Source organism: Anoplopoma fimbria, unplaced genomic scaffold (genome assembly GCF_027596085.1).
Source record: "Anoplopoma fimbria isolate UVic2021 breed Golden Eagle Sablefish unplaced genomic scaffold, Afim_UVic_2022 Un_contig_9292_pilon_pilon, whole genome shotgun sequence".
In the NCBI taxonomy this organism is placed as follows: domain Eukaryota; kingdom Metazoa; phylum Chordata; class Actinopteri; order Perciformes; family Anoplopomatidae; genus Anoplopoma; species Anoplopoma fimbria.
Genome location: NW_026553913.1, coordinates 5,778 through 16,319, shown reverse-complemented (window position 1 = coordinate 16,319; position 10,542 = coordinate 5,778). Strand labels below are relative to the sequence as shown.

The 10,542-nt window shown below is 42.2% G+C and overlaps 1 protein-coding gene across 1 annotated transcript; it reads left to right on the top strand.

The window, feature by feature from the left end:
* Positions 1 to 930: 930 nt before the first annotated feature.
* LOC129116910 (sodium- and chloride-dependent betaine transporter-like) lies at positions 931 to 10,287 on the top strand. Its single transcript, XM_054627565.1, is given in 14 exon segments — positions 931 to 1,003; positions 1,480 to 1,554; positions 1,557 to 1,590; positions 1,731 to 1,863; positions 2,613 to 2,747; positions 2,928 to 3,031; positions 3,152 to 3,276; positions 3,376 to 3,488; positions 4,768 to 4,905; positions 4,998 to 5,100; positions 6,313 to 6,413; positions 9,643 to 9,813; positions 9,893 to 9,916; positions 10,282 to 10,287. Coding segments are annotated over 14 exon segments (1,335 nt in total).
* The last annotated feature ends 255 nt before the right edge of the window (positions 10,288 to 10,542 follow it).

Below are 10,542 nucleotides of genomic sequence, written 5' to 3'. Positions count from 1 at the left end.
GGTACTATGGAGCGTGAGATTGGCGGGAGAATCGGAGCAGCGGGGCGTGCGTTCGCTTTTGCCGCACCGTTGTAACGAAAGGAAACTGAGCCGCAAGGCAAAGCTCTCGATCTGCGATCGATCTTCGTTCCTATCCTCACCTATGGTCATGAGGCTGGGTGATGACCGAAAGGACGAGATCGCGGTACAAGCGGCCGAGATGAGTTTTCTCAGAAAGGGAGTGGCTGGCGTCTCCCTTAGGGATAGGGTGAGAAGCTCAACATCCGTGAGGAACTCGGTTAGAGCCGCTGCTCCTTCACAAAGGGAGTCAGCTGAGGTGGTTCGGGCATCTGGCAGAGGATGCCCACTGGGCGCCTTCCTTGGGAGGTGTTTCAGGCACGTCCAGTGGGGAGGAGAACCTCAGAAGACGGGACTAGGTGGAAGATTATGTCTCAACACTGGCCCTGGGAACGCCTCCCGGGATCCCCCCGTCAGGGATTGGTCAATGTGGCCGGAAAGGGAAGTCTGGGGCCCCCTGCTTGGCTCACTCCCCACGACCCGACACCGGATAAGCGGACGAAAATGAGATGAGATAATATATTATAACTAAATTATTTTAAAATGTTGATGCAAAGGTTATTGCATGGATTTTTTGCCAGCGTACTACCACTGAGGGCTGTCAACTGTCTGGCAGGGAGCGGGTTAACAGCTAGAGATTATGTACTGTGGTTGATAAGCCTGATGGAAGGCAGGTGTGCTGCATGGGTAGAGCGACAACCGATGAACCACAGGTGAGTGATAGAAAAGCCAGGAGCTGAGTTAGTAAAACCACGCCCACAAAGACAGAAAGACAGACTGGTTAGACAGAGGGGTCAGACAGATAGGTCAGAAAAGGGGGAATTAAAGAAGAACACTGGGGAACAGTTTGACTAAAGTAAATTCCTTACAAAGATGGCGATGGCCATTAGTAGCGGCTGGTGGTTCAAACCTCTATTGCTGTCAATGGCTGTATTGGCCTCGGGATGTGATTTTACACAAACTTTCCAGCAGGCCATTTTAGCTTTTGGGTATGAGCAAGTAAGCAAGTGGCTGCTAATCAGAGTTACCTTCATAAGTTTTGTGTAACTGGAGCCGCCAAGTGAGGAAATAACAACGGCAGACAGCTTGGTAGATTAACTCGGTATTCCGTGGGCGGGATTGGTCACCTCAGAGGTAGCGCTATGTTAGGCAAGCCCAACACATGGCGAGACATGGCGAGACAAATCTCAAAGGCTTTTAGGAACATGCATTTCCTGACAGATTGAACAAGTAAAAAGAGAGAGGACGTTCAAACTTTGTGGGTCTCCAAACACAGTGAATATAACTTTTCTTATAAGTTTGAAACTAGCATTACACCCATGTTTACTTGCTAGCAAACTGTGTTTCATGACTCAAAATAATGACCATATCACAGTAACTGTGTGAGATCAACACGTAATCAGCGTGCATTCCTATCAACAGATGAATGTGTGGATCTCACCTCTGCAAACTGGACTGCAATACACAGTGGCAATCTGACAGTAAATTGGACATCTGGAAATCTCCCAAGTCATCGGTCTCTGAGTTCTGGAAGTGAGTCAGGGTTGTCACATTAAGCTCATATTAAATTACAGAGGGTGGTAGCAGTTGATCAAGTATTTAGTACATTATTTTTTCTTGTCAAATATGCAAATTCTTCTTGCAACCATCATCGTCTGGTGTCTCCCGTGCAGTAGAGGATTGCTCTCCATGTCTGATGGAATAGAGGAGGTTGGCACAGTAAAGTGGGAGCTGCTGCTGTGTCTCCTGGCCTGCTGGGTGGCCTGCTACTTCTGCATCTGGAAAGGGATCCGTTTCACTGGAAAGGTTTGTCTCCCGTGCTGTGTCCCTGGAGTGACAGCGACGCACACAGCTGTGTGTGTAGCTTTTAGCTGAAAGCCAACCACACCATCCAAAACAATAAAAGCGAGCAAACTGTTATCCCTACAGATAATTATTACCATTCTCTGTGGTTTCCCTCAGCTCCACAGAGCGTCTTTTAGCTCTCTGGCTGTGTTCGCACACTGCATCGTATGTGGATTTTGACTCGAGAAATGACTAGATCTATACATTAGCAAGAATTTCTGAGTATGATACGTAAGGTTACTGCACTGAATGATGCTGGTGACAGTTAATACTGAGGATACATAGGTTATAGGACGGTTATAGTTATGTATACAAAACAACATTGTTTAACATTAAATAAATGCATACAAACTTGTCAAACTTGTCAAATTACAATATAAACAAAATAAACAGTTAACAGATAAACAGATTAATAATTATTCCCTGTAGACACCAGAATTATACTTTTTTACTTTATCATTCCAGTTTTTCTGATTTGCTCCATTTTCAACTAACACAATATTCAAATAAATTGGATCTTACCTAAAATAGGAAGAAATAACTTAATATTTTGCTATGATGGTGGTTTCTAACAGTAGTTTAGTCTTGGGTTTCCCGGGGGCCCCAGTCGGTAGTCTTTGTATGTTAAACATGTTGGTAGGATGGGAGTTAACCTGATGCAGTGATGGTTTATGACCAGCAATGTGTTAATTAGCCACTGAAATTTCCAGGTGGTGTATTTCACGGCGGTGTTCCCCTATGTGATGCTGACCATCCTGCTGGTCAGGGGGTTGACGCTGCCAGGAGCCTGGAAGGGCGTGGTCTACTACCTGTATCCAGATCCTTCTCGCCTGGCAGACTTTCAGGTGACACACAGTGGAGAAATCATGCAGCTTTACAGTGTCTAGTTTGTTTGAGAGGTAAAGTTTATTTCTTTTTTTGATGCTGATGTTAGTGTCACAGTTACCTGAACAGCCCCCTGTGACACACTGATATAATACTGATGACATACTTACATGTGAGTCTTTTGTATATTTGTTCTTCAGGTGTGGATGGAGGCTTGCGCTCAGGTCCTCTTCTCCTATGGTGTTGCATCAGGAACCCTGATCACACTGGGCAGCTACAACAAAGTCAACAACCACTGTTACAAGTAAGCAACGTAATCTGTAGTTCCACCTTTACATTTTGGAAGTTGTGTTCAATGAGTTTTGCCAACTCATTGAACACAATGAGTTGGCAAATGTGTGCTAAGCTCTGCATGTGTCTGCAGGGACAGTCTGTGGTTGTGTTTGCTCAATAGTGCCACCAGTTTCATCTCCGGCTTTGCGGTCTTCTCGGCTCTGGGCTTCATGGCCGACACACAGGGAATTCCCATTGACATGGTGGTTGAATCAGGTATGATTTGAATCCCTCAGCTGTTGAAAACGATAATCAAATACACTTTTCTTGGAAAAGGACACAAATCAAATTTAAATGTCTCCTCTGTCCTCCTAGGTCCCGGGCTCGCGTTCATCGTATTTCCTCAGGCTGTTGCCATGATGCCCCTCCCCCAGCTGTGGGCCGCCTGCTTCTTCATTATGCTCATTCTGTTGGGACTGGACACAATTGTAAGACCAAGCGGACACAAGACATAAAGCCAGTGTCCTGCACAAAGTATTAACTTAACGTACAAAGATATGCTGCACCTGATAATGCTGAATCAGTGAACACTGTGTAAAAATGTAGCTTAAAGTATTGGTGTGGCTCTATGGAGGGCAATGTCGGTCTGATGGTCAGTCGACTCCTTTGATCCACACAGAAATATCTCAGTACCCCAGTTTCTCAACTATAGGATGGATTGCCATTCCAATTTGTTTAGACATTTGTAGAGGATGAATCCCCTGACTCTCCTCCTTTTAGTGAATGTTTTGACTATGTGATAGATTGACATAAAATGCGGTAAAGATATTCATGGTGCCTGGAGTATTTTAATGACTTTGGTGATACTCTGACTTTTCATCCAGTGCCACCATCAAGTCAAAATTTTAATTTGCTCAATATTTTAGAATCAGCTGAATCAGATTTTCTTGTCAGGTTCTAGAGTCATAGGTTTGTGTGTCCACACCCTCTGTGTGCGGACCAATCAGAGTCCTGTGATGAGCTACTGGAGAGTATTTCTTCACTGAAAGAAGAGCAAAGAACTGCACGGAAGGCTTTTCTCAACGAAAATCAACAGCAGATGCCATAGTCAATTGACACATCTTTAAAATGACACATCTCATTTTGTTAAATGTCTGTTGCCTTAACTCCTACTTCCTCTCTCACTTCCCTGCCTTCCTCCGCTCAGATCTCTCGTTTGAGCGAGGAGTGGAGGTAGGGAAAGGAATCAAGGGCACATGTTAGCATATTGAAAAGCACCCCAAGTAACAAGGAAAAGGGTGAAGAAGGGCGTCATAAAAATAATTATAGGAATTATGCAGAAATAACAGAACAAAACTTTAAAGCCAGGAGATGAATTTAAGCCCCATGAAAAATAATAGGGTTACAGTTGTGGAACGTCTTTAAATCAGTCTGCATTTATCTTCAAATAAATATGAATGATTCCTACACTATTTGTTTTCCACACCTGCTTTATATTGTATGAAAACCTTCACCCTCAGTTTATTAAATCCATGCGGCCATCATAAGAACGTGGCACACCCTTTTGCCTAAAGGAAAATAACCCAACACCAATAGCTTCCATTGGCGGTTGCACCTCCACCATTAAAATAGGGCCCCACACTTCTGGAATGCTTTCCTATTGGTGAACCGTCATCGACCAAAATATACCAGCTACAAAATGGCCACGATGCATGTTTGATGTAACAATGTGTTGAAGTTATTCTTTTTTGTGTGTGTGTGTGCTAGTTTGCAGGTCTGGAAACAATCACGTCGTCAGTGATTGACCTATTCCCGGGACAGATGCGCAGACCCTGGCGCAGAGAAATCTTCCTCTTCTTCTTCTGCACCATCAGCTTCATCATACAGATCTCTCTCACCACTCAGGTACGACACTCAGACCCAAACACACTGGCGAACACTGTTGAAGGTGTATTTGAAGTGACGCTACATTAACGTACCTCTTCTGTGTTTTCCAGGGAGGAATGTACCTCTTCGAGCTGGTTGATTACTATGGTGCCAATGGAATATGCATCTTATTTGTGTCTGTGGTCCAGTGTGTGGCTGTTGGCTGGGCTTTTGGTAAGTGGTATCAACATCATGTTTAAATTAATCTATAGTTCACAAGATGCAAGCACTACCCATGTATATGTCCAAGAGCTATTCAAACCACAGGAACTTTGTGTGTTTTCACCAAAGGAACAAGGGCCCAAATCTCGACCCTTATATCATGTTCATATTTGACAAATCCACGTCTCCCAGTTTACATCTAGTGCCATTAATTGAAGAAGTCTGCCTGTGATGTAGAAAAGTGAGTATACATTTCCACTTCCGTGAATCTTGGCCGACTGCCCGGCAGCCCTTAAAGTGATAACAAAAGTGTCTTAACTACAACTTGCTAAGAAATAGGCCCCATAACGTTGGCACTGAGCATAATCCATGATTTGGCAGAATCATCCAATATCAGTGGTCATGTCTGGAGATAGAATTGCTAATTTAAATTCCTCTGCCACAGTTGCTGAACCCAAAAATGTCCTCTTGTAGGTGATTTTTTTAGAAATTGTTAAATAAATAGTTATGTTAACATACAGTATGTAATATTTGTGTCTTTTTTAATAGCCTTGTTGATGCAAGTGTTTAAGGCTAAAGTTAGGAAAAACATGATCATAAAATAGTTTAACAGGAGTCGGTGACAGCCACAATTACAATACACCCTCTCACTAGGGATAAAATCCAGTGAGCCCAAAACTGGAAAAATAGGTTATCAGAAATAGTTTTCAATCATAAGAGTGGTGTATGAGGATTTATATAAAACTTTTATAATCTTCCTTTAACATCAAATCAGATGATAAAATATATTAAAACTTTTTGAATTTGGGACCGATTACAGGAGACTGACTAGAGAAATGACACTCAGACTCCAGATCCACTAGAAACCTGCTTTTGTAAGCTCCAGAAAAGTTTTTTCAAAAGATCTTCATTCAAAACACATTAGATGAACTACCAAAGTGGAAAAAATAACAGACCTCGAAGCCTTCATTAATCAATATTTCCACGGACATTTAAATATGGAACCTGGCACCCAAATCAAGAAATAAAAGACAGAAAAGGCGTCTAGTGCGCCATCTAATAACCTTGAGTTGCCTTTTTTGATGGTTTTGGGGCTCCATACAAACCCGCCCCATTTCAAAAATGGGTTCCAGGCCAAACCATGAGTCTGTCATACATCATGCTTCTACATCAGGAAGTCCTGTCCTTTTAAATTGTTAGTAACAAACTGTATTAATCTTGCAGGGGCTGAGCGGATGTGTGACGCAGTTGAAGTCATGACAGGACAACGACCGTGGGTTTTCTTCAAACTGTGCTGGTGCTACTTCACCCCTCTGATCTGCACGGTGAGTTACACACTGTTAACAGCTGCAGGAGAAATGGCATTAGGAATAAAGATGGCCAAACAAATAAGTTCAGAAATTAAGTTTTGTGTAATAAAATGGAATGACACAGGGAAAAAGTATTGAACACATGAAGAAAGGGAGGTGCAAAAAGGCATGGAAAGCCAAGACACCAGCTGAAATCTATCAGTAATTAGAAAGCAATCCTGCCCCTTGTCAGTGCAAATTAATATCAGCTGGTTCAGTCCCAACTGATGGCCTATAAAAAGGTGTTTCATTACCAAGGTGTCACACAAGAAACATCTCATGATGGGTAAAAGCAAAGAGCTCTCTCAAGACCTTCGCAACCTTATTGTTGCAAAAAATACTGATGGCATTGGTTACAGAAGGATTTCTAAACTTCTGAATGTTCCAGTGAGCACTGTTGGGGCCATAATCCGGAAGTGGAAAGAACATAATTTCACCATAAACCGGCCACAACCAGGTGCTCCTCGCAAGTTTCTGACAGAGGAGTGAAAATAATTATCAGATGAGTTGTCCAAGAGCCAAGGACCACTTGTGGAGAGCTTCAGAAAGACCTGGAATTAGCAGGTAAAATTGTTCCAAAGAAAACAATAAGTAATGCACTCAACCGCCGTGGCCTGTATGCACGCTCACCACGCAAGACTCCATTGCTAAAGAAAAAGCATGTTGAAGCTCGTTTAAAGTTTGCTGCACAACATTTAGACAAGCCTGTGAAATACTGGGAGAATATAGTCTGGTCAGATGAGACCAAAATGGAACTCCTTGGATGCCATAATACACACCATGTTTGGAGGTCAAATGGCACTGCACATCACCCCAAAAACACCATACCAACAGTGAAGTTTGGAGGTGGGAACATCATGGTGTGGGGCTGTTTTTCCACATACGGCACTGGCAAACTTAATATAATTGAAGGAAGGATGAATGGAAAAATGTACAGAGACATTCTTGATAAAAAATCTGCTGCCATCTACCAGGATGATGAAGATGAAACGAGGGTGGACATTTCAGCAAGACAATGATCCCAAACACACAGCCAAGGAAACTCTCAATTGGTTTCAGAGAAAGAAAATAAAGCTGCTAGAATGGCCCAGCCAATCACCTGACTTGAATCCAATAGAAAATCTATGGAAAGAACTAAAGATCAGAGTTCATAGAAGAGGCCCACGGAACCTTCAAGATTTGAAGACTGTTTGTGTGGAAGAATGGGCCAAAATCACGTCTGAGCAATGCATGCGACTAGTTTCTCCATACAGGAGGCGTCACCTTTAGAAATATATTTACTGAAAAAATGGTGACGTGTTCAATACTTATTTTACCCGCTATATATATATATATATATATATATATATATATATATATATATATATGTATACATGTAATTGCATTTTATCAACTCTCCTAGCTTAGAACATTACTCCTAACTCAACCCAACATTTATTAGCTCCAGAGGAGTACTTTACCTGTTAGGAGTCACTTGCAGATGTCTGGCAAAGATATAATGCAAGAGGAGAGATGTTTTGGGTAAGCTTGATGACAATAAGCTTATTAAAATATTTTTGGACAAAAGAATAATGTTTCTTTTGTGATCAAATTTCAGGTTATGCATTGAAACTTGTAGCAAAAATGTTCATTTAAAGTAGATAGAACATAAAAGATAAATCATTACCAAAACAAAAAAACACAACTAATGGCAACCCCCCATCCATAAAGCAGAGTATGCTTCAGGGTGGGGCTATTGGATTGCAATGGCAAATAACTAGAAATATGGTCGTCCCTGGTCGCTTTTATGTTATATGCAAAACATAATGTTACTGCTGCATCTTCAAAAATTATGTTGTTCTAGTTATGCACACGCGCTGTCGGACGTCACGACGGCAGTCACGACGGCAGTCACTTTATGAACAACAATCATTCAACAAGTGTGTGGAAAGAAAATGCAACCAGTTCAACGAGATACAACACTGAAGCAAAACCAGCAATACAAATGTCAAAGTTTCACTCAACAATGACGTTCACTTGAAGACAAAATCCATCCTCCTGTCCTTTTGGAATCATTTTTCAATAGCCCTGTCATAAAGCTGATCCTTTTTTTTAAACAATGTCCATCTTTCCATTGAACGGTCGTCTTGAAAAGGGCACTGATAATAAATCGGCGATAATATCATCTCCACCTGCGACGATATCCTCTCCACCAGCTGTGTGAATATTCTCCACCTTTTGCCATTTTCAGAGTCGGCTATCAATCGCTAATTAGCACTAAGCTAGGTTTCGTGAGCGGGTCTTCTAGAATACCCTGGAGCTGGGAACATTCTGAGAGAATACGCCCATTGGCTACAAATCCAAATATGATTGGTTGATCAAATTTACAATCCAAACGTACGCTCTCATTATGTTCAATTGTCAGGGCATTCTATTAAGGAAATAGAATACCCTGGATGGAGGATATTCTACCCAGAGACGAGTAAAGAAAAATATCTGATTGGTTGCATTTTTTTTCCAATATTAAACCACTCGGATGCGCAAAGCATGGTCGGAAAACATGGGTCATTTTAAATTTTATTTTATTTTATTTATAGAATTAATCAGATATGTTTTTTTATTTATTTTATCTGATAATTCTAGGGCCTTCTCTGAATACCTTGAAGGCTCTGACATTTCGGAAGCGATATTGTCCTGTCAATCACAGTGATTGGGCCCTGGGCTACTTTACGGGCGTGATATCGGCCCAGAACTGGTTTTCATGGGGAGGTTTCTGTATTGGTACCATAAGTCCAGAATGTTTCAGCTGACTTAGCCCCTTCTCACACAGAGATTCCACAGATCGGCCGTTAAGGCAGATCCGCCGGTTTTGCTTTTTCCACACTGAGCTAAACATTGACGACAATGCTGCTCCAGTGTTTGATTTCAGATGGCATGTCGGCATCACAGAAGCATAAGAGGCGGGACACAACAGAGTCGGGCAGTGACTTGCAGCCTAAACGGGTACTGGCAGATAAACTCCGTGTTGAGGTCTTTCCACCCATGAGCAAGAGTCCTGTTTGAAAGGGGCTTTGGTTGCAAAAGCAAAACCTGTCTTAACAAAAGACTACATACAATGAGGTCTTGGTTTACACTGTTAGCAACACAATAAAGGCGAGGGACACAGTGTTAACCCAGCCTATTTGTCCACAGAAGAATGAGTTTGTCCCTCTGCTTTTCCCTCAAGGTTTGCTTAGTCTTCTTCATCCTGGACCTCCAGACACTGGAAATCAGCGGGGACTCTGTGTACCCGGACTGGGCTTACTCTCTGGGCTGGGCCATGGCGCTCTCCACTATGGTTGCAGTACCCATCTGTGCTGTGGGCAAGATCTGCCTCACAGAGGGAACCCTAAGACAGGCAAGAGCACAAACACAATCCATTAAAAATGTTTTATTCTGCTTTTGTGTAACTAATGTTCTATTTTTTCTGTCAACAGCGTCTGATGGCCCTGTGGCGTCCGGTCAGTGATCCTCTTGGTCCCAAGACAAACATAGAACACGTCCTGAATGAAACTGAGATACAACCGATGTTTTACCTGACATGTTATGAATAAAATGTACCTTTGGATATGTGAAGGGCTAGCTGTGGACTATTATTGACTTGTTATAATATTGATTAGTTTATTAAGTGTAATATTGAGTGTGATCAGCTCAGACTTTATGCACTAAACATTAGGAACGTAATGTAAAGAGTGTCTTCCAAATGAATACGTGTAAATGTAAAACAAAAATATGCGGGGTACCTTTCATATTCTGATTTCAAAACTGCAGAAACCAATTTTTTAACCTTGGTCTGACACAGCGGAACATGTCTCCTCCGTTTCAGTGCTAAGACGGGGCCACCGATGCACACACCAAACAGCCCTGTACAAGGTTTTGCCTAGCAAAGGTCACATTTATCTCAACCTATCATTTGTTTGTTTTTGCTTTTTTTCTACTGATACATAAAGCTTGAAGAGAGGAGGCAAAATACAACTTCAGGGGCCCTCAAATCCGTTATTCTCAATGTTAAAAACGAGAGCGTCTCCATCGCAGGGTCCTAGGCACTTATTTTTCAGATGGGCGAGCGCTTCACCCTGACTAGAAA